Source organism: Emiliania huxleyi (assembly GCF_000372725.1).
Source record: "Emiliania huxleyi CCMP1516 unplaced genomic scaffold EMIHUscaffold_68, whole genome shotgun sequence".
In the NCBI taxonomy this organism is placed as follows: Eukaryota; Haptophyta; order Isochrysidales; family Noelaerhabdaceae; genus Emiliania; species Emiliania huxleyi.
The window spans coordinates 479,320-501,450 of NW_005196900.1; the positions used below are offsets into that span (position 1 = coordinate 479,320).

The window sequence follows — 22,131 nt, forward strand, 5'->3', positions numbered from 1 at the left end:
TCTCTCTCTCTCTCTCCGCTCTCTCCGCTCCCCCCCCCCACCCCCCCTGGCTCAAATGGGCTCCCGACAGGTCGGGCAGGTTGGCTCTCGATCGCGACTTCGGCACTGCTGCCGCCACGCCATCACACAAGCGACGTGCAAGGAGTGCCGCCCGCACGGCTTGCACTGCGGCATTTCTCCAGCCTCCATGCATATGCAGCACTCCTCCACCTCGTCCTCTGCCGGCACTGCGGTTGCCGCCTGAGCATCGTCCGATCCGCCCTCCGATGTCGACGCACGAGGCGCCGTCGCCTCTGCCCTCGCCCGGAGCTCCGCTCGACGCGCCCGTCTCGTCTCGGCCGCCTCCCTCCGCCTCTGAGCCTCTGCGCGCCGCGCTGCCACGCGAGCCTCCTGCGCCGCCTCCTGCGCCGCCACAGCGCGTGCCTCCAGCCGTTGCCGCTCCTCCCGCTCTATCTCCGCAGCGGCCTCGACGTCTACGGCACGTCTCCGGACCCTCTCCAGCTCAGCCACAAGGGCTGCGTGCGAGTGCGCCTCGAGAGAACGGTGAGAGAGGATGTCGCACGCGTCCTCAACATCTTCCAGCGCTTGGCTAACGCTCCCCATAGTGCAGAAGGCCTCGGCGCGCAAGCACATGCTGCGCACCAGCGACCTGAGCCCTGGCTGTCAGGCTGTCAGGTGCTGTCAGGTGATCTGTCGGGCTGTCGGGCAGCTGTCAGGCACTGTCAGGTGCCTCTGTCAGACCAGCTGTCAGGTGCTGTCAGTGCTGTCGGGTGCTGTCGGGTGCATGTCTGACAGGCGAGGGGTTCTGTAGCTGTCGGGTGCTGTCGGAGCTGTCGGGTGTTGCTGTCAGACGCTGTCGGAGCTGTCAGAGCTGTCAGGCTGCTGCTGCTGTCAGACGGTGGGCTGTTGCTGTCAGGTGCTGTCAGGTGGTGCTGTCGGGGTGCTGTCAGGCTCTGACACACACCAGCCACACTTATGACACTATCAAGAGGAGACCAGCAGGACTCTACTACACATACATACTCTAGCCTCTACTCTGCCTCCGGTCCCACCATCTTTTTCATGGTGGACGTCACCATCTTCTTGTCTGCCGCACTGAGAGAATAGCAGAGAGGCAGGGTGGAGTGCTTCTTCAGGTACACCTTGCTGATGATCTGGTAGTTGCTGGTCCAGCGGAAGGCCTCCCCATCGTTGTCGCTCGTCAGCTTGTAGTACTTGCACGCTCTGTTCTGGTAGCGCGGGCCGTCTGGGGGGGTCCCGTCACCCTTCACCTCACGGTACCACCGGAGGATAAAGAGGCCCTTGGGGTCGTTGATGAAGACCCCGTTGCTGCGCTGACTCATGGAGAGCTGGCGCAGGTACTCTGCGCTGGAGCTGCCAGTGGCGCGGCGCGCGTCTACTGTGCCGTCGGCGACGGCCACCTGCTCAATGTTGCCGATGGCAAAGACCTTGGAGCTGTCCTCCATGGTGAAGAGCACCGCAACTGCGAAGAGAAAGAGAAGAGGGAGAGATGAGGATGCACGTCTTATGTGTGTGTGTGACAGGCGGGCAAGGGCGTGGTCACCGTCATCATCATCCATGTAGAAGTCGAGCTCCTCATCCACATCCTCGCCCCGCTGCTGATGGGACTTGATGAGCCGCTTGACGTGGAAGCGGAGCTTGCGATCCTTTGACTCCTCCTGGATGGAGACGTTGAAATCTGCCAGCAGCTTACGGATCTCCTCAAAAAACTCTGCGCTGCTGGCCTCCTGTGCTGCTGTCAGGCTGTCAGGCTGTCAGCGCTGCTGTCAGGCCACTGTGTGCTGTCGGGCTGTCAGGCAGCTGTCAGGCTGTCACGTTAGGGCCTGACAGCGACGGAACCCCTCGCCTGCCAGACTCTGCTGTCAGGCTGTCAGACACGTGCTGTCAGACTGTCAGAGAAAGTGCTGTCAGCGCTGTCAGGCTGTCGGGCACTGTCAGGCGCTGTCCGGGGGTTGCTGTCAGGCTGTCAGACCAGGGCTCAGCCAGCGACGTCAACGCAGCAGGCTCAGACGCAAATTGGAGGAGCTCGATCGCCTGCTGGTAGCGGTCGAGCGCAACGGCCGCTCGGCCCCTGTTCATGGCCTGCTCACCGTCATGGCGGAGCGCCCCGGCCTTGGCGATCACGCGCGCCTCGTCGCTCGCGCCTCCGGAGCGGCGACGCCGGCGACGGACAGCGGCGAGGTCCGCCTCGACTTGGTCGTACTCGTCGGGCAAACGCTTCCCGGTCTGGCGGACGGTCTCCCGCGTGTTCTCCGGGGTGTCTAACCAGCCAAGCGTCTCCAAGCGCCGCACCCACTGTTGCCTCTCGGCCAGCGGTGGCGCAGAGCGCCCAGTCGGCCACAACATGCGACGATAGGCGTACCCGCCGATGCCTTCGCGAACCAGCTCCGCGATCTGCTGCGCACGCTCGGACGGCTCCATTGACCGGATGTGCCCTCGCATGCCAAACCAGTGCAAGTCGGTCCGGTATTGAGCCCAAATCTCATCAAAGGACTTGATGCTCTTGGTGGTTTGAAAGACCAACCCGCCGCTGTACTCGCGCATCTCGAGGCTGCAGCCCTGGGCCATCTCAAAACAGAGCGCGGTGCTGTCGCCAAACACACGATTGCGCTCCATGATCCGCTCCGTGTTGATGATGCCGGATTCGCCCGCAGCCAATCGCATGCGCACAAAGAGTGGGCGCACCTCGGACTGCTCGACTGTGTCACAGCGGCAGAGGGGCTCCTTGCCCTCGCGCCGCGTGAAGGAGAGCAGGAGTACAGGGTGGCGCTGCCCTCTCAGGTCGGCAATGAGAAAGGCACAGGTGAGGCGCGGTCCAGCAACTCGCCGGCTACCAAAGATGAGGTCCTCGGAAGATCGCCGAGGCGCCGAGAGCGGTCGCGGAAGGCCTCCAAGAGAACGCTGCGGTGACGGCACTCGCGATCGTGGCCGTTGTCGCGGTCCCTGCGCTGGCACTCCTCCGAGCAGTACAGCTTTCCGCAGACGTCGCAGTCGAGACTCGTCGCCTTGGGCGCCAACGTTGCGCAGACTGCGCACAGGGAGAGGGCCACGATGCTGCTTGGATGAACAACCAAGGTTCGGATCTTGCCGGTGCTGTCCGGTCTCTTAGTCCGAACCTCGTACCGCTCGCCGTCCACCGTGCTCATCACCGTCACGACCGCATCAACTAGGACTGGACACCAACGCGGTATGGGTGGATGCGAGACAGGAGAACGCTCGAGCGACACACAGGCACACAAGCTCACCCGATGAGCAAACAAAGGTGCCGGTTTGGTGTTCACACCTGATGAGGCAAAGCTGGTCATCTCGTTTTGGGTTGAGGCGACCAGCAGGGCGCAGCACAAAGGCGCTTCCCGGCTCTGCTCCCGCGCCTCGCCACGGCCACTCTCTCTGCCGCCGACGACCAAGAACCGCCGCCGCCTCTCCCTCCCCGTGCCCCACACAGGCTCGCGCGCGATGGCCTCCGCGCGGGCGATGCGCGCTGCGCTGCAGAAGATTGCCGAGCGCGGCGCACAGGCGCGCAGAGAGAGTACTGTGCGCCCCGTTCCGTCGCTGTGCCGTCTGACCGCCTCTTCCCCTGGCTCAGTCGTCGCTGCTCGCGCCGGCGGTCGCTGCCGGCACCGCTGTCGCTGTCGCGTCCGTGTCGACGGTGCACGCCTCTGACGTCATCCACGCGCCGCACCAGTCTTGGGACTTCAAGGGGTTCATGTCGTCGTACGACGCGGCCTCGGTCCGCCGAGGCCACCAGGTGTACACACAAGTCTGCGCCTCGTGCCACGGCCTCGCTCGCATCGCGTACCGCAACCTGGTGCGCCCGCTCCGCCGCCCGCTCCGCCGCATATGCTGCCGCCGCGTTGCCGCCGCCGCCGCGCCGCAGGGGCACGCGCCTGCTCGTCGCCGCGGCCCCCGACCGCCGCACGCCGCGCGGACAGGTGGACGTCTGCTACTCGGAGGAGGAGGTCAAGGCCATGGCCGAGGACACCGAGGTGATGGACGGCCCAAACGACGAGGGCGAGATGTTTGAGCGGCCGGGCAAGCTGTCCGACTACCTGCCCTCGCCGTACCCCAACGAGGAGGCCGCGCGCTACGCCAACAACGGCGCCTACCCGCCCGACCTCTCGCTCATCATGAAGGCGCGGCACAACGGGCCCGACTATGTCTTTGCGCTGCTGACGGGGTACAAGGACCCGCCCGCGGGCGTCGCGGAGCGGGAGACGCAGTACTACAACCCGTACTTCCCCGGCGCGTGGATCGGCATGCCCATGCCGCTCAACGAGGGCGCGGTCGAGTACGACGACGGCACGCCCGCCACCGCCACGCAGATGGCCAAGGACGTCTGCACGTTCCTCACGTGGGCGGCGGAGCCCGAGGCGGACGAGCGCAAGCTGATGGGCGTCAAGTGCGCGCCGCGTCGCCCCGCCACCCGCCACCCGCGCCCTCCGCCCAGCCGCGGCCGACTGCGCGCGCAGGTGGATGCTCACCCTGACGGTGCTCTTTGGCTTCACCTGGTACTACAAGCGCGTGCGGTGGGCCCCAATCAAGACGCGCCGGCTCGAGTTTTATTAGAGAGGGGGGGGGGGGGGGGGCACGGGGGAGGGGAGCCGCGCACCCCGGTCTTGTCCCGGCGCCGCCGAGTACATTGCCGGACCACCTTGCGTCAGAACCCACCGCCGGCTCTCGCTGCCACAATTCGCAGTACTCCCTTGTGTGATTGGGCGCGCAGAATTTCGCCTGTCTTGTCACTTTAGCGAGATCTTCTCGCATGGGACCGGGTGGCGGCGGCACTGCTCGCCGGCGATCATATTTCCCACAAGGCTCACATCTATACTGCAATGCATCTCTGCGTACATAAAACTTCAAGGCACGTGGGCCCGGAAGTCGGATGACAGCTCAACCCCTCTCAAGACGGTGTGGTCGGTGGGCTGGCTCCGGCTCAGGTCGTGGGGCATAGCTCGGGTGTAAACGGGGTCTGGGCAGCGGCCCGCCGCAGGCGCCGCCGGAGGCTGGCCCGCCGCAGGCGCCGATTTTTTTTGGCGTTTTTTGCTCAAAATTGAGATATTTCTCATCAAATTCTCATCAAAATCGAGCTCGCTACGTCCTACGAGCTCTCTAACTGCACAGCACTCCTCGTTGAGCCTAGCGGCGCCCGTATCGCCCACGCCAACATTCTTCTTCTTCTTCTTGCCCTTCTTGCCCTTGGGCCCTTGCTGCACTTAGCCGCTCAACCTCCGCCAGCAGCAGCTCCTTGGCATGCCGCGCCGCCTCCATCTGCTTTGCTTCCCACGCTGCCGCTTCCTCTAAAGCAGCGCCGCCACTAAGCGGCGCAACCAAGTTCTCGCATTGTTTGCATGAGCACGTGTTCTGCTTGGCGCGGCGCACAATCCGCGCGCGGCGAGTGAGGTGCGTGAGAGCAGAAGACTGACAGCAGGAGCTGCAGGAGCTGCAGGAGCTGCGCGGGTCGGATGGGCGGTGACGCCGTCGAGCGACGGCGCAAAGGTCAATCGCTGCTGCTGCGCCAACGAGAGCGGCGACACGAGGCTGCTGGCAGCTGGCAGAGCGAATCGCGATTCCGGCGGCCGCCGTCAGCCCGCCGACACCGACGGCCTGGCTGAGGTCAAACTCCTCCACACGTCGGACCAGCCATGCGTCGGCCACGGCGACGAGACGTCTGTATGCAGACAGCCCGACACCCGGGCGATAGAACATGCCAGCTGGGCTCTTCCACAGGGCTCTCGTGGCCTGGCGAAACCCAGGTGAATAGGGCGGGCTGCGGCGGGCGCAATAACTATTCACAGCTTATGAAAACCGGAAACACTAGAGTCTGCAGAAGAGTTCGAGTGGTCTTCGTGCTCAGAAGGATTGAGAGAGCTCTATTCACACCCTTTGTGCGTTGAAGACCACAGGCAATGCCCGTTTACACCCAACCGACGAGTCGCTGGGCCCTCTGACCTGAGCCGGAGCCGGCTCGCGTTGTGCGAGTATATGGGACACGATGTCTCAAATATGAGGGGTTTTGACTCCTACCGGCTCCTGACGCTATCCCTGGCAGCTCTAATGACCAATCAGTAGTGTTGTGATAGAGGGTGCCCATACTAGCGCAGGAGCTGTCACACTCGCCCGGACCGGCCCGTCCTGGGGCCGGTTCCGCAGCCCGCGAGAGCCGACAGCGGGGCCGTGCCGCGGGTGCCTCGTATTGTTCGAATCCTATGGAGCAAGACGACCTCGGAGACTGGCTCTCACCGCTCTCGCGCAACAACGAAGCACCGCCCTCTCCATCTCCGCTCGCCGCCCCGCCTGGCACTCCCCACGCCGGAGTGGGAGCGGGTGCGGGTCTTGTGCAACCACGGTGAAGCTGAGCCGTAACGCGTCGACAAGTCTCGTCTGAGCCCGTGGCGGTGGCCGGCTGAGTCGCCGTACACGGGCCGGTACCTCAGGCGTCACCTCCGCAGCCTCAGGTCTCACACTCCATCACCTCCGACGGGACGCCTTCGGTGTCACGCTCGGCGGCGTACTTTCTGCAGCTCCATCTCGAGTACGGCGTCGAGTCTACTCACTCCTGTTGGATCTGTGCACTCCCTGGGTCCCAGGGAGTGCACAGATCCAGCAAGCGGTGCGTCCCGGCAGCGCGCGCTGGCTGCAACAAACTCGAGACACGCTTTTTCGGGTCGGTGCTCGGCGGGAAGGGGAGTGCTGACGCGCGGGGAACGGTTTTCCCTTGAGCTTGTGCCTGTTCACGCTTCACAGACCAACCACGCGACAGCGGATACCAGGGCACAGCGGGCAGCAGGCATACACCCCCGACACGATCACGAAGCGAGATTAGCGCCAGACTGAGACACAGTCGCGGTACCCGTCTCGCTCTTCCTCCGCGCGGGGCTTCGCCTTCGGCTCTGCATGGAGGAGCTGTCTGCCTTGCTGACTCCTCGCGACGTCCGCCGCGCTAGCCACTAACCCACCTCGACCGATTGTGGGCCGAGACTGGGCGCCGTCGCGGCTTCGGCCTTCTCGGCTGCTGGCTCGGCTGCGGCCGCAAAGCTCGCCGCGGGCTCCTCCGCTGGTGCCGCCGCGTCGGCCTTCGCCGCTGCCAAATCCCGACCCTCCCAGGAAGCGCCGGCCGCCGAGACGGAAGCCTCTCGTGGCGACCCGACCGGGGAGGGCGAGAAGGGCGGACTATCGATGGGCTCTGGCAGAGGGTCGAGCGATCCCAGATCCAGCGAGAGGAGGCCCGCCCCAGCTTCTCCAGCGTCGCCGGGGTCGGGAGCCTGAGGAGAGGTGGGTGGGGTGAGAGGAGCGTCTCGACTCGCCGACACGTTCGCGAGGGCGCGCGCCTCGTCCCGCGCTCGCTTGAGGCGCGGCTTGCGCGAACAAGGCCCGCCCCGCCCCAGGTGCCTGTAGCCGCGCGTGCACAGCGCGTCCTTTTCGCACGGGCGGTCGTCCATGGCCATCGATTCCACCGGCGAGCTAACGCCGCCCGCGCGCTTGGCCATGGCGGCATAGTGCTGCTGCGCGCCGGTGGCCGTTCGACCCCCGAGGTCGGCCGCAATCGCCTAAGGGCGCACCGTGGCAGCGCTCCGACGGCTGGAGGGAGGGGGCCGCTTACACGCGGAGCCGTGGGGGCCGCCTGCCAGTTGCTCGACCCCCCCTCTTGTCGCTCGACCAGCTCCTGCAGCCGCGCCTCCTCCTGCCCGCTCCAGCGCGCAGACCCGGAGCGCTGGCGCTGCGCGTCGGCCACCCCGCCGCTGCTGGCTGCCATCGTCGAGCCCGCCTCGCCGCCGCTGCTGCCGCCGGCCGCCCCAGAAGCGCCAGCGCCAGCAGCAGCAGCAGCAGTAGCAACAGCAACAGCAGCAGCAGCAGCAGCAGCAGCAGTAGCAGCAGCAGCAGTAGCAGCAGCGGGGTCGGCGGCAAGGCCAGCAGCAGCGGGTGTGGTGGCGACGGCGTCGTCACCGGGACTAGCTGTGGCGCCGGCCCCGTCCGGCAGCGCAGAGGGACGGCCGACGACGGCCGCTGAGGCGAGCGTATTAGGCTCCCTGCTTGACGATGCCAAATCTGGAGCCGCATGCGCGACCGTGTCGCCTGGCGCGGCGGGTGCGGCGGGTGCGGTGGCCTCCTTTTGCTTCCTGGCGTTCATGATTGCCCAGTGCTGCTGTACCGACGTAGTGGTGCGGTTGGTACCTGGAAAGATGAGACGGGAGGGGTGGGGGGGCGCGCGGGGCACGGCGCGCCTCGAGGGCGGGAGTCGCGTCTCGCACCCAGCTCGCGAGCGATGGCGCCCCACGTCTGCCCTGTGGCCTGCCGCGCGGGGAGGGTAGAGGGCGGGGTGGGCGGCGGGGGCGGCTGGAGTGGGGCTGGTGGCTGCCGGAGAGTGGGGCGGTGGGCTCGGTGGGCGTGTGCGGAGCCGCCGCGCGCCTCCTTGGCCGCAAGTAGCTGGGCGAGCTTCTGCTCCTCGTCGGCGCTCCACCGCGGCGCCTTGGCCCGCCCTCGGCCGCCGTCCGAGTCCGCGCCCGCCCCACCCCGCGAGGGTGGCAGCGCCTCGCCCGAGTTGCAGGGCTCCGCCACCGCGACTGAGACCGCTGCAGCCAGCTCCGCCTCCGACGCAATCTTGGTCACAACGACTGGGTACGCCGCTGGCCATGCTGGCTTCGGAGGCTGTGGCTGCTGCTGCTCCTGGCGCTGCTGCTCCTGCGCCACGGCAGCGGCGGGAGAAGAAGTCGCCGGCGCTTGAGAGGCAAGGTTGGGTTGCAGGCCGGCAAGCGCCCCCTCGGAGCCGGCCAAACCGCCCTCCGAGACGTGGGCCGCCGCCGCCGCGGCCAGCAGCAGCGCCTCGCTCGCCTGCGTCGGCGTGAGCACGCGCGCAAAGGCGCGTGCCTCCGCCTCGGTGGCAAACTTCTTGACGCGCGCGCCGCTCACTCCGTGCGACAGCTTGCGCGCCGCGTCCCAGCTGCTGCATACGCCGGGGTTTGGGCCACCGCGCACGCCGTACCAGCTCTTGTCGCCACCGCCTCCGCCGCTGAACATCGCCTTCGCCCAGTGCTGCTGCACCTGGTGCACGGCGGAGGGAGCTCGTGAGCGCGCGGTGGCAGGCGGCACCGGGCGGCGGCAGCAGCGCGACGTGGCGCGCGCACCGAGGCCGGCGTGCGGCCGCTGCCGAGCTCCCGCGCGATCGTCTCCCACCGGCGCGGCACGATCGTCGCCACGAGGTGCCGAAGCCTCGCCTCCTCGTCACTGCTCCACCGCTCACCACTCCGCCCGCTGCTCGCAGCGCCGCCGCGGACTGCGGCCGAAGGGCCGTTGCTCTCTGCGACAGCCGCAGGGCCGCCGCTCGATGTGGCTGCGGCAGCCACAGCGACAGCATGAGCAGGGTCAGCAGCGGCGGTGGGATGAGCCGGCCGCCCATCGCGAGAGAGCGTGTCCGCGGCTGCGGCCGGCTGGCTTGCGGCCGGTGGAATGAGCGGGCCGCCCGGCGCGGCTGGCTGCGGTGCCGCGGGTGACGCGTCGGCAGCGTGTGAGCCGTTCGCGGCGGCCGCCAAGGCCGCTGGCGGCGACGTTGAGGCCGTGGTCGAGGCGGCTGCTTGCGGAGTGCAGTGTAGCGGCGGCGCAGTGCTGGGAGGCTGAGTCCTCTTAGCCATGATGGCATAGTGCTGTTGGACCGATGTCGCGGTCCGGCCGCTGCCGAGATCTCGCGCGATCACGTCCCATCCACACCGACGATTGGCGTCCACGAGAGTCTGCAGCCGCCGCTCCTCCTCATAGCTCCAGCGTTTTGCTGGACCGTTGGAGCGCCCTTTTGTGGCTGCAACCTCGCCCTTTTGTGGCTGCTGGTGCAACTCGGGTGGCTGCAGGCCCTCGGCGCCTCGCTCCTCGCTCGCGGTCGTGGGCGCGGTCGTGGGCAAGGTCTCCTCGCTGCGGGGCTCGGGTTGCACGCTCGCGCTCAAGAATTCTCGTGGTGGGAGCGACAACGTCTCGCTCGGCATCTACTCGAGTACACCTCCGAGCCCTTCTTTGGGCACGCAAAAAGAATTTTAGAACCTCTCCCTTGGGTTGTCCGTTTTCTTTCTTTCTTTTACACTGGGCACGGGACTGGCGCGCACTGGCACTAACACAGGTACACCAGCAAAAAGAAAACACACGGCGCAAGGAGTCGCGCGCAAAGGAACAACACGGTAACCAATCCTAACCTAACCAATGGAGTTCCAATGGAGTTCTTGAATAAAGGCCTCTCGCACAGCACACTGGCACAACGAGGGACTGGCGCAGACTAGCACACACACACCGGCACACCGCACGAAAAATAAAAAATAAAACGCTGTCTGACAACACCAGACACGGGACTGGCGCGCACTGGCACACACAGGTCCACCACGGGAGCCGCCTAAGCGACTCCTGCGAGGACGGTGAGGCACTTAGCTCCGTGCACTCGACCGCCCTCGCCCGCTCGCCGCAGGCTCCAGGCAAGCTCATTCACAATCTGCTCTGCGGTTGCCGTGTGAAGAACGACTGAGATACGCTGCTTCTGCAGCCCTAGCCAATTCTTGGTGGTCCAAGTCACCCCTCTCAAAAGAATTTTACCATCGCGCTGGCTCTCTCACCGCAGCACTATAGGCACGGTACTGGCGCGCACTGGACTGTGTTGGTACACCACGGGAGTCAGTCACCTAAGCGACTCCTGCAGAAAAGAACTGACTGCGCGAGCTGCCCCTGGTTGACGACGGCTTTCCTTAGAAGCCGTCGTGCTCGCTTCGTGTCGACCTCAAGAGCCGCCGTCTGAATTCCCCTCAAACACCCGCCCCACCCCGCCCCACCCCGCCCCCGTTCCGACCCACCCCGCCCCGGACCTTTTTTTAGCGATCTGCTGCCGGCGATAGAGAGAGTGGCCGTGTAAAGCTGCTGTGAAGGATCGCGAGGGGAGGCCTGCGCCCTCGACGATGGAGAGGGTAGAATTTATGTATGTAAAAGAGGGAAGGTGAGTTTTGGACGGAGGGTGGACGCGTCCAAGGGGTGGGGGGGGTACGGGGGAGGGGGGTTACCTTCGACCAAAAGCGTGTGACACTGCGGAGGGGCTGGGGTGTGGAGAGCGAGTCGTAACACATCGGAACACATCGGAACGCCCCTGCTAGCGAGGCCTGGGCGGCGATGATGCTACAGAGAGTAGAAAGCCATCGCCAAGTGGGAGTGTGTGTCGTCACGTGTCCATGTCTGGTGTTTACTAGCTCCGAGTAGAGGGGGCGTTCTGCTGCTAGGGGAAACCCGGAGCGCGGAGCCAACCCTCGCAGAACCGTGTAGGCGTGTTTACTTGACGGCCCTTTCCTTGCGAACGCGCACCCCCCAGGGCTAGGGCTCTCTAGCCCGTAACCCGATACCGATCATCTGGCCCGCTGGGTGCGCTTCTTAGCTCCCCGGCCCTGGATGTGAGGTTGATGACTGCACTCCAAGTGCTCCAAGTAGAAATATCTCCTTGGTTGGGACCCTCACCGTTCACCCCGTCGTCTGGCTGTGTGGCTGTGGGTGATCGAGTGGGTAACCCTGCCCAGCCCCTCTCTTTCAGAGCGAAAAGGGCATATGTTTTTGACCGTCATTTTGACCCAATAAACGCAAACCACGTTCTCCATTGGTAATGGTATTAAATGTGGTATGCCATTGCCGAAAGTCTTGGCGAAGCCACCATCCACCAAACGAGGGGCGCGCGCCACCGCCAGCCGCCACCGCGCACCGGCACCGCCAGGAAGCGTTTCGGTTTCGCTTAAATCAATAAAAACGGACACATCTACTAGGGGATGGGTAATACGAGTCGTATAAAGGAGCAAGTCCCCGCCCAACTCTTTAGTGTTTAGATCTAAAGTTAGCTTTTGGGTTGAGTGAGAACTGAGCTGGTGAACTCTTATCTCTCTCTGGACGTGTACTGGTGACAGGCAACGGGGAAGATAGACCTTGAGGGATAGACCCGTACCAAGCGCGAGTTTGACGGTCGACCAGGCGCAGGCCTGCACGTCGCAAGCTAGATCACGGGCGGGTCACAAAGACCCTGCGCACCGGCTCGCGCAGCCGCGAAGGTCTCGTCGCCGCCTTGGCCGCTGCCCTCTTCTTGCCGCCTTGCGTGCCGTAGTAGAAGGTCCCGGCCTTCTTCATCTCGCCCTTGAAGCTCTTCTTCTCGGCCGCCTTCACTCCCAGCGCCACCGGATCCCATTTAAGACCAGCCTACAGAGGCGCGAAACGACTGATCAAGCAGCTCCGCATCCCGCAAGGCCGCCGCCGCTGTGACGCGACCCCGTCAGCGCAAGGCTTGTCCATCTTACACTTGTTGGCGCCAGGCGGCCGCGAGTCCTTCTTCTTCGGCAGCGCCCACACAGGCTTGGGCTTCGGAGGAGCAGCCGATGCTGCGAGCGGCGATGCGAGGGACGCCACCGCCGCGGTGGCAAAGCTGGAGATCGCGAGTCGGCGGCCGATCGCGCCGCGATCGGCCACGGCGGGCGGCTGCAGTGAAAGGGTGGCGAGGAGGCAGGTGAGCATGCGTCTCACAGGCCGAAGACACTGCTTTGGTACCCCATCTATCGTCGTAGGTATGTTGTAGTCTGTAGCCTGGCGTTTTGTGTCTTGTTTGCCAACACTCACCTAGTTAGTATCGGGGTATCGCGAGTTTTGGCCCACTGATAAATTCGCGCGACTCGCGGCGAGCGCCACGGCGCTCGGCCTGCTGAGAGAAGACCTTCCCCGACGGCAGTGACAATTTTACCCGACATCAATCGTCGACGGCAAGCTCGAGAACTGCGCCTCCAAAGTCGCCCAGATTCGCCTCTCGCGGCGCGCTGAGTTAGTATCGCCGGTGCGCCAGCTGGCTCTGCTCCACAGCAGGGCATGCCTTGCTGCCCACGACGCGGGCCGGCCCGAAGTAGGTGAACTGTTGCGACCCGAATTCCTCCAGCGCGGCCAACGCGGCGGACCGCTTCCCGGTGTAAAGGCCCGGGTTTGGCCCGCCAAACCCCCATTCGGCCTCCGAGCTCACCCCCACGTAAACGAATCTCTGGGCGCCAGCAGCCTTTGCCGCCGCAGCCAGGCGCGCGTTCGGAAGGAAGTTGTCAGCGTACTGGCACTCGCTTCTTTGACTCCATGTCCATCCGCTGGCCCAACCGTTTGCGTCGGCGTACAACAGCTGGGCGCCCGGTGAGCCTGCGGACGGGGCAAGGTGCGATCAGGGACCCACGTTGGAACGAGCAGGAAAGAGATGGGAGGGCGAGGGGCGCCTATGCATGAGACGACAGCGTCCACGTCGTCGGCCAGAGCAGCGGCGGGGTCCGTTGCAGCGTCTCCCTTCAGCCACTGCACTTGGGACGTCCACTCTCCGTCGAGCCTCCGCATTGAGCTTCCGAGGCTGGCCTCATCCCCGCTGCGGGACACAGAGGAGACGACACAGCCGCAGCCGACCAGGGCTCGGCACACAAACGTTCCCACGAAACCAGAGCCACCAAACACAGCGACGTGCATGGAACTTCTTTAGCAGGTCCTGGGTACCGCTGCGGTGCGGCGGGTGGATCGGGCTGCGGCGGCCGAAACGAAGTTCGGGTTATTAGCAGGGAGGAAGTAAAGCAACGCTAGGTTCTTGTGCAAATCAAGACACAGACTCGCACAGAATCACAGCGCAAAGCTGAGAGGGGCCAAAGTCCTCCTCCGGGAATGTACGTAAGAGCCACATACATTGAGAGAGAGTCTCTTTTCTCCCAGTAAGCTAAAAGTACGTACATTAAAAAAACGTAAGAGCTACATACACTGAGAGAGAGAGTACACTGAAAAAAGTGTATTTTGCGGACGCACGATTATTCATCCGTCGGCGAACTGCGCTGCGCACGCCAAGGGGGGGCGGGCAGGGTGACTTAGGCTTGGCAGCGCGACGCCTCCAGCGGCCGCGCCCACGATGCTGGGATTCGTGCCGCCAGCCGACATCGTCTTCCCTGTGCGGACGGAGCCGCGGTCGTACTTTGCCAACGAACGCACGCTCCTCATGTGGTATGAGCTGTCGATGACGCTTGCTGTGCTTGGTGCTGCCCTGCAGGTAGACATAGCCGGCCCACCTGCACGCAGCCGTAGTGCCCGCTTAGCCCTTGCGCGCTCCCGCAGACCTCGAGCAACTCGTTCACCATCCAGTCGGTTGGCATTGCTCTCAGCATACCAGCGCTCGCGTTCGTGGTTTACGCGCTGCGAATGTACTTTCTGCGCTTCTCGTCCCTCGAGTACAAGCGACCGCAGCACTTTGAAGACAAGACGGGTGCGGCGCGGTCGTGCATCTGCCGACCCGCTCCCTCGTCGCCAGCCCAGCCGTTGGCCAACGCTCGCGCTCAGGTACGCTCGTTCTCTGCCTTCTCGTCACTGGCATGGTCGTTGGCAACTCTGTTCAGGCACCTGCCGCTCGCTGCATCTACATACCGACAGCTGTTTCCCGACGCCCTCCCCCTTTTCCCTGGTCTCAGGCCCTCGTGGCGGCAAAGAAATCGAGTGGTCCCCTGACGCCCTTCAGCGACTGGCCGCTCGTGTAGCAGCAGCGTGCCCCTCGCTCGGGCGCCGCGGCCGCGGCTGGCCGCCTCTCACCACACCTTCCCGTGCGACACGCCAGCCCTGGCACGTGGCAGCCGCCCCCGGGCCGTGCACCGACCCCCGTGCCTTGACGACACGACACGAGCTACGTATTCGAGTCCGCGAGTGGCACTCCGGGAGTGGATAATCGTAATAAACCCGCTACCCGGTACGCGGTACCCGCCGGCGCCGCTAGAAAAACCATGCCGCATGCAGCCGGGGCGCGCGGGCGTTCGCTCCCCTTCGCCACACGCACTTAACTCACAAAAAAAGCTCATCGAGCTGCGCGACACACGTCACACGCCCCTCCCCCCCCCAGACGTAGATCTGCCCCGCTATACACAACATCGTCATCGAAGCTGTCGCTCCCGGGACTTCACCAAACATGCATGGTGGGCGGTTAGAGAGGCCCCGGCTGCGCGCCCAGTAGAAGGCCCGTGCAACCAAACACAGGCGGCTTTGTCGGCCGTGTGCGAGGGTGCCAGTGGGAGGGGGGCGGAACAGCCTCGCCCCCTCGGCATTCCCCGCCCGGGCATCACGTGGTGAAGAGCTGGATCACGTCGCTGACGTTCGCCTGGCACACGGGGCAGCAGAGGCGGCGCAGCCGCGCGGTGCACTCGAGGCAAGCGACGACGTGCCCGCACGGCGCATAGATCGTGTTGGCACGCGCGCCCCAGCACACCTTGCACGACTCCTCGTGCGAGAGGGCGTCGCCGGCGCCCTCGCCCGCCGCGCAACCGCCGCCGCCGCAGCCCGCCGCGCACGCCGTCGCCTCCGCGCAAGGCGCGCCGCCCGCGACAGCGGCCGCGTCGGTGTCGGCGGGGACAGGGGCGGCGGGGGCGGCGGGGGCGGCAGAGGGCGGCTCGTGCAAGCGGGCGAGGGCTAGCCGGGCGTGGACGCGCGCGAGGAGGAGCGCGGCGGCGCGCGTCTCGGGCGGCGCGCCTGCGGAGTTGGGACGGGCGACGGTCGGGATCCTTCATTCCCCCACTTGCTTTGTTGCGAGGCGCGCACCCTTGGAGAAGGGAGCGGGGCCGTCAAAAGAGGCGGGCGTGGCGGAGAGCCATCGGAGCAGGACCTGCACGAGGACGGAGCGCTGCGAGGGCGAGAGCAGCGGCTGCGCGGCCGACCGGTTGGCCTCGTCCGCCTGCGATTGGCGAGGCGCGAGATGGCAATCTGGTACCCCCCCCTCTCACGGCGCCCCCAGGCTCTGCGCTCACCAGGGACTCGGCGAGGGCGGTTCGCATCCGGCGCGAGCTCTGCGAGGGGTGGGGGTGGGGGGACAGGGGCTGTGAGCGCTCGACGCCCCCGCCGCCCCGCCCGTGTTAACAGCCAAGAAGGGCTGAGGGAGGCGCACTCTTCGCGCCCGCCGCTCCCGCTGCGCAAAGAGGACGGCCGCAGTTGCGGCGGTGGCGGCGGTGGCGCCGACGGCGGCGCCGAGCAGCAGCGAGGCGGCGTTGAACGGGAGCGCTCTTCGCGCGTCCGAGACGAGGGAGCGCGCGGCCACGGGGACCAGCCGCCACACCGACGAGGATGGAGGCGGCGGAGGCTCCGCGCGCGCCCATGAGAGGCGCGTCCCGACGGCGGAGAGCGCGCTCGCGGCCGTCGCGGTCACGCCGGTAAAGAAAAGGTTGTCACGGTTGGTGAGAGTGCGGACGAGGACCATCAGGCGTTTCAAGGTGAGAAGCGTTCTCGGTCCGCGGCCTCTCGCCTGTAAAAAAATGTCGTTTTTTCGTCGAAGGCCCAGACGCCCGAGGGCTAACATGGGCGACCACCCACTCTTTCCTCAAAATCCCTCTGCGGTCGCGCTGCCTTTGAGCCTGTGTGCTGTGACGTGTGAGCGTGTGTGCGGTGCCGCGGTGGTGGCGGCAGCAGCAGGCAGGCCAGCAGCAGCAGCGTCTGAGGCAGTGAGGCATCCCACCCTATGTATTCTTTCTTTCCCCTCTCCCTCTTGACAACGTTGACACCTAGCTAGTCACCTATGCTACAGGATCACAACACAGAAAGTGCAGCCGCCAGGGGAAGGTCAAGATCGAAGGCGCTGTGACAAACCGGGTCGGACTCACGTCCTCCTCCCTGCCTTGTCGCCCTAGGCTGGGGGGGCGGGCGGCTGCGCCCCGACGCTTGGCCTACGACCCCATGATGCCGAACGGGTCGGCCGTCAGTGTCTTGTGCTCGCTGGCGGCGAGAAACTTTGCGATCGCCGGGAAGGCGGCCGTCTCGTCGGCGACGCGCTTGATCTTGGGGTACTTGCTCACCGTGTCGAAGGACGCGAGCTTGGGCGCGGCCTGGAAGGGCATGCAGCCCTTGGCGATCACGAGCACGGCCAGGTCTGCCATGGTCGGCGTCGCGAGCCCGTTGACGAATCCCGACTCGGGAAGCAGGCCCTCCAAAATTGGGTACCACTTCTCCAAGATCTCCGTCAGCGCGGGCCCGTCAATCTTCTTGAAGAGGAGGCTCTCGGTCGAGGCGTTGATGTCCGCCTTGATCTGCGCAAACATCATGTCCTTCCCCTTCTGCGCCGGCGTCAGGCCAGGGAAGACCTTTGGCGCGATGGAGGCCAGGTACGACTCGATCGCAGCCGTCTGGAAGAGCTTGAGGTCGCCGTGCTCGAGGACGGGCATGGTGCCGGGGAAGCCGAACGCGTTCCCAATCGCCTGGTAGCCTTGCCGCCACCCGCCCGACTCGTCAAACGCGGGTGCCCACGTTTTGTCCTCGAACTCGACCTCGCCCAGGGCACAGATCAGGCGCGCGAGCTCGCCTGCGGAAGAGGGCGGGCGCCGGTGATCGCGGCGGAGGCCCGCGGCGGAGGGTTCGTGTCTAGGTGCGGAGACGGGGTGGGGGGGTACGGAATTCGGTACGTGATGCTGTGGCGCCGACGCCGCCATCCGCGGTCTCACTCAGTGCAGAGGAATGGGAGTCGTCGGACGCAGACCTCGTCCGCAGATCGAGAAGTAGTTCAGCGTCGGACACGGCATTTTGGAGCCCTGGGCGCCCATGACACTGCTCCGTTGATTGGCCCCCGTCAGGGGAGCCCGCCTTCGAGCCTTTCGCCAGCCGCATTTGAACATGAGAAGGGTGTATTCTTTTTTTGCTTCGGCGGACGCACCCTGACCGGCCCCTGCGGTGCCCCTACCTACCTACCTACCTACCTACCCTACTTATGGGAAACTAAAAAAGAAATCATGGGATGGGTGAAGGTGGGGTACTATACCAACTAAGGAAAGAGAAGGGAGCTCGCGGGAGAGGTGACGAGTGAACTACAGGTAGTGGGGAAGGCAGCCTCGATTGCCATACAGACATGGGTGCGAAACAACGACAAGACCAAGGCACGGGCAGAGGAACGAGAGAAGAATATAGGGTGGATAAAGCGCCTGTTCACGGCATGGAGGGTGAGCCACGCCGAACGTACCGAACGTAGAGCCGAGCGGAAGGCAGCGGGGGAAGACGACTCCGAGGAGGACGAACCAGTGGAAATCCAGTTGTCAGATGTCACGATGCATCCGAAGGGGACCCCAGCGCCGGCATCATCCGTAGAGGCACGAGTGTTCGAAGAGAGAGTGGACCTGAGTAACAACATGACCTGTAGACAAATGATCGGAGTGGGAGTCAGAAATGTGGTCCTTGCGCGAGGGGAGCTCGATAGACTCGAGGGGCCAGGATACGCCGCGAGGAGGACGGAGTTGCGCCGAAAGGCGAAAGAAGCCGCGAGAACAAGGGACCGGCAGGCGGCGGCGTCACAGGACGAGGCAGAAGAGAACGACGCGGCAGAGGAGGAAATGACAAGGGAGAGAACGACGAGAGTGGGACGACCGCGAGGTGGCATGAAGGTTGCAGCGAGAATCGGCGAGAGACTGCGAAGAGAGATAGGAAGAGGCAGACTCCCTAGGGTGGCCGCGACGGCTAGCGCACCACACACCTCTCCTTAAAATCCCTGTGTGGTGGCGGCGTGCCGTCCTCCCATCCCTCCCTTGGGTTGTCTGTTTTCTTTCTTTCTTTCTTTACTATACCAACTAAAGTGATGGGTGGTGGTACTCTTTGGCCTGCATATACTTTTCCGGAAAACAAAAAGGAAAACAGAGGGTCCCCAGCACTTTGCGTTTCCGGAAATTTCCAGGGAAAACAGAGAGAGGGTGTTTGGTGCTCCATTCTGGAAACTCGCGAGTTTCCCTGAGTCTGAGAGCTGGTCTGGGGCAAAATCTGAGGCAAAATTGAGGAAATCGGCACGATACCCAGCCAGGCGGTCGCAGGGTATTTTCCAGGTATACCCGCAAAATACCCGGTATTTTGCCGATTTGGCTGATTTTGGCCCCAAACCAGCCTCAGACTCGGCTCAGAGCCCGGAAAATTTGATGGTTTCCCCGGGAAAATAGAGAGGAAAAGAGAGGGTGCTGTAGAGAAAAAAGGAAAGGAAAAGAGACGGGGTGCGAGAGGAAAAGTATATTCAGCCTAAGGTACTCTCCTGCAACCACAGTCCTTCCTGTGACATGGCAGGCCACTCTCAGGCCCTACAAGCATCAGATCACCCATTTGGGGACGTTTGACATCGTGATTTCCCCGGAAATGTTCTTTTTCTGCTGTGAAAATTCCAGCGTGAAGAGAGGGAAAACCCCGACGGGAGGGCCCAGACCTACCCTACCTACCCCGTGATGAGGTCCGCCCAAGCAAAAAAAGAATACACTTGATAAAGAAGAACATTTTCGCAAAGAAAGAAAGTGTGTCTGTGTGTGAGAGAGAGACAGGCCCCAAATGACGTGTGAGTGTTAGAGTTGTCTGTGTGTGTGTGGAACCGGCCCCTCGATGCTGAGATGTGAGGCGCCGGCACCGGGGCTACAACGCGGGGCCATTTCCAGGCTGTCTCGGGCAACCTCAAAATTGGCGCCTCTCTCTGCTGCTGCTGGTGCTGCTGCTGGTGCTGCTGCTGGTGCAGATGCTGTTGCTGGTGCGGCGCGGCTCTCCGACTCGAGTCGACGCGCGCGTCGCGGGCCGCGGCAGCGATCGCGGCTCGACGGTGGAGGTGGAGGCTGGAGGCGGTGGTGGACCTTTTGACTTTATTTGATGGTCGAGTACGAGGACTGGGGGGGGGAGAGAGAGAGAGATTGTCTGGGGGGTCAACAGGGAGGCAGGGGGTTCGACCAACCAGGCGACGGAGGACCGTGGGCCATCGCGGGGACCGTTCGCCCGGAGGGCGTACTGGGCTGATCCGGATGGTCTTCACGCCGGTGGGAGGCACCGAGCGAGGCGTCTGGGACGCTCCATCCACTCTACCTAAGCTCCTGAGGGGCGCGTGGAAGGGAGGAATGGGAGGACGGCACCCACACAGGGAATTCACAAACAACAACGCCGAGGCAATATACAGACGCGCCGATGAACGAGCCGAAGCGCCAGCGCGCCTCCGCCTCCGAAGCGAGCCGCGGCCCGCTCGTCGTGGCCATCACAGGGGCGTCCTGCTCGGGCAAGACGACCCTCGCGAGGCAACTCGTGCAGCGGCTCGCGAGAACTGTGAGCGTTGAGCACGTCGAGCAGGACAATCACCGGCGGCGCTCATCCCACAACCGGCTGCCGGATGGGCGGAAGACGTGGGAGGGCCCTCAGTTCACCGACTTTGCAAAGCTGCACGCATCGCTGCTCGACGCCCGCTCGTGCTGCGCATGCGTCGTGGTCGACGGCTACTTGCTTCTCGACTGTTTGCCGGAGACGCGGCAGCTGTTTGATCACATCCTGTGGGTCGAATGCAGCAAGGAGCTCGTGGCGACACGCCGCCAAGCTCGCAAGAACGGCAGGGGTGACTTCCCAACGCAGTGCTACAGGGACGCGCGGGAGTACGTCGAGGCGGCAGTGTGGCCGGCACACGAGGCCTACGTTTCTCGCGTCGAGGGCATGTCGGCGTGCGAGAGGCTGCCCGCGGGCGAGGGCGAGGACCAGCGGCTGCAGCGTGCGCTGCGTCTCTTTGACGGCTGGCTGGGGGAGCGGAGCCACGCCGCGGCTCCCAGCGGCGGCGGCGGCGTCAGAGCTCGCGGCGCGCGGCAGTACATCGAGTGCCCTTACAAACACAAAGAGGCGGCCAAGGCACTCGGCGCCAGGTGGGACGCCGGCCAGAAGAGGTGGTACGCACCGAGCGACCTCGGCCCGGCGCAGCGGGAAGCCCTTCTCGCGGCAGCCCGGCGAGGGTGGGCGAGGGTTGGCGGAGGCGGAGGCGGAGGCAGCGGAGGCGGCAGCGGAGGCAGCGGCAGCGGCAGCGGCGGCAACGGAGGCAGCGGAGGCAGCGGCGGAGGCGGAGGCAGCGGGGGCAGCGGGGGCAGCGGCGGCGGCGGCGGCGGCGGCGGCGGCGGCGGCGGCGGCGGCGGCGGCGGCGGCGGCGGCGGCGGCGGCGGCGGCGGCGGCGGCGGCGGCGGCGGCGTGGCGGCGCTCTCGCCCGAGCAGCGGCCCTCTGCGCTGGACCTCGCCGTGCGCGCGCAGGCGCAGGCGCGCAGCGGCTACGCGCACGCGCTGGCCGAGATCCAGGCGGGCCGCAAGCGGTCCTGTTGGATCTGGTGGATCTGGCCCGCCTACTCCAAGGTGCGGACGACAGGAAAGCCGGAGTATTCGCTGCACGATGCTGGGGCGGCACTCGCGTGGCTCCACCACCCGACGCTGGGACCGCGGCTGCTCGAGATCACCCGGGCGGCAGTGCACCTCCTCGAGAAGGGCGCTCCCAGCACGACCGTCTTCGGTTCGGCCGTCGACGCGGATAAGTTCCACGAGTCGGTCTCCCTCTTTGCCGTCGCCTCTGGTGGGCACCCGGCCGCGCACGCAGAGGGAAACGCGCTGTGTCTGGCCGCGCTGCGCGCCCTCGGGCGGCCGATACACGCGGAGACGGCACGGCACGCGGCGGCCGGGCCCTTGGCCGCCGTTCCGCCATGAAAGAAAGCACGGTCCCGTCGGTGGAATATTCAAACAAAACGTGTCGCGCACCGCGCACCACACGGTGTGATCACACGCGCGCCCAACCTCGGCGCGGCAAGGGAGGCGGCCGGATGGGGCGGTTGGGGTAGTCCTGACTAGGTCCAGCCCTGGGTGAGCCGGGTTGTGACATTTGGCGATTCCGCGGCTTACTGGGTCCCTGAGCCGCTCCCCGTGTGCGATTATTGTGGCCCAGGCATGGTACTGATAGTAAACGGCCGGGGTCAGAACCGGCCAAACACAGGCTACACAGCCCCAACACATGCGCCCGCCATAGCTCCTGGAGAGCGCGAGTGACGCGCTACAAGCCGCGAGAGTGGCATCAGAGGCAGCCAGGAACGACGTGCTCTTGCTGCACCTCGCAGCTGCACCGAGTGTGCTCGCAGTGTATGCCACGGCCGCCGCCTGCGGCATTGCTCTCGTGCAGCTAGGCGACGCAGGTCCATCAGCAGGGCTCATCCAATGCGAGCGCACATTGTGCGTAGCCGCGGGCAGGTGGCAGTGCACAGCCGCACACCGGCTGTGGCGGCTCGAATGCCCCCGGCAGCAATGCTGGTCATTAACTTGCGTGTTGGGGCCGCAGCAGACTGCTATGTGACTGCCCCCCAAGAA

The 22,131-nt window shown here is 65.1% G+C and overlaps 7 protein-coding genes across 7 annotated transcripts; 3 read left to right on the plus strand and 4 right to left on the minus strand.

Moving 5' to 3' along the window:
- Nucleotides 1-1,031: 1,031 nt before the first annotated feature.
- Nucleotides 1,032-3,167, minus strand: EMIHUDRAFT_216233 (hypothetical protein; the record flags this gene model as incomplete). The annotated part of the gene is made up of 4 exons (XM_005762434.1): nucleotides 1,032-1,483; nucleotides 1,565-1,748; nucleotides 1,912-2,751; nucleotides 2,823-3,167. 4 exons carry the CDS (start codon nucleotides 3,165-3,167, stop codon nucleotides 1,032-1,034), a joined length of 1,821 nt encoding a protein of 606 aa, XP_005762491.1.
- Nucleotides 3,168-3,477: 310 nt separating this feature from the next.
- EMIHUDRAFT_311819 (cytochrome c1) lies at nucleotides 3,478-4,587 on the plus strand (the record flags this gene model as incomplete). Its single annotated transcript, XM_005762435.1, has 4 exons — nucleotides 3,478-3,555; nucleotides 3,608-3,829; nucleotides 3,954-4,420; nucleotides 4,491-4,587. 4 exons carry the CDS (start codon nucleotides 3,478-3,480, stop codon nucleotides 4,585-4,587), a joined length of 864 nt encoding a protein of 287 aa, XP_005762492.1.
- Nucleotides 4,588-6,733: 2,146 nt separating this feature from the next.
- EMIHUDRAFT_437999 (hypothetical protein) lies at nucleotides 6,734-7,508 on the minus strand (the record flags this gene model as incomplete). Its single annotated transcript, XM_005762436.1, has 2 exons — nucleotides 6,734-7,283; nucleotides 7,332-7,508. Coding segments are annotated over 2 exons (499 nt in total), but the record flags the coding sequence as incomplete, so codon positions are not given.
- A 6,416-nt stretch (nucleotides 7,509-13,924) lies between these two features.
- Nucleotides 13,925-14,728, plus strand: EMIHUDRAFT_216239 (hypothetical protein; the record flags this gene model as incomplete). The annotated part of the gene is made up of 5 exons (XM_005762437.1): nucleotides 13,925-14,062; nucleotides 14,128-14,275; nucleotides 14,350-14,399; nucleotides 14,478-14,505; nucleotides 14,700-14,728. 5 exons carry the CDS (start codon nucleotides 13,925-13,927, stop codon nucleotides 14,726-14,728), a joined length of 393 nt encoding a protein of 130 aa, XP_005762494.1.
- A 387-nt stretch (nucleotides 14,729-15,115) lies between these two features.
- EMIHUDRAFT_216240 (hypothetical protein) lies at nucleotides 15,116-16,243 on the minus strand (the record flags this gene model as incomplete). Its single annotated transcript, XM_005762438.1, has 4 exons — nucleotides 15,116-15,262; nucleotides 15,569-15,724; nucleotides 15,798-15,836; nucleotides 16,103-16,243. 4 exons carry the CDS (start codon nucleotides 16,241-16,243, stop codon nucleotides 15,116-15,118), a joined length of 483 nt encoding a protein of 160 aa, XP_005762495.1.
- Nucleotides 16,244-16,706: 463 nt separating this feature from the next.
- Nucleotides 16,707-17,576, minus strand: EMIHUDRAFT_105459 (hypothetical protein; the record flags this gene model as incomplete). Its single annotated transcript, XM_005762439.1, has 2 exons — nucleotides 16,707-17,338; nucleotides 17,513-17,576. 2 exons carry the CDS (start codon nucleotides 17,574-17,576, stop codon nucleotides 16,707-16,709), a joined length of 696 nt encoding a protein of 231 aa, XP_005762496.1.
- A 2,368-nt stretch (nucleotides 17,577-19,944) lies between these two features.
- On the plus strand, nucleotides 19,945-21,480 carry EMIHUDRAFT_105460 (hypothetical protein; the record flags this gene model as incomplete). Its single annotated transcript, XM_005762440.1, has 1 exon — nucleotides 19,945-21,480. The coding sequence occupies one exon, from the start codon at nucleotides 19,945-19,947 to the stop codon at nucleotides 21,478-21,480; it is 1,536 nt and encodes a 511-aa protein (XP_005762497.1).
- Between the last annotated feature and the right edge of the window lie 651 nt (nucleotides 21,481-22,131).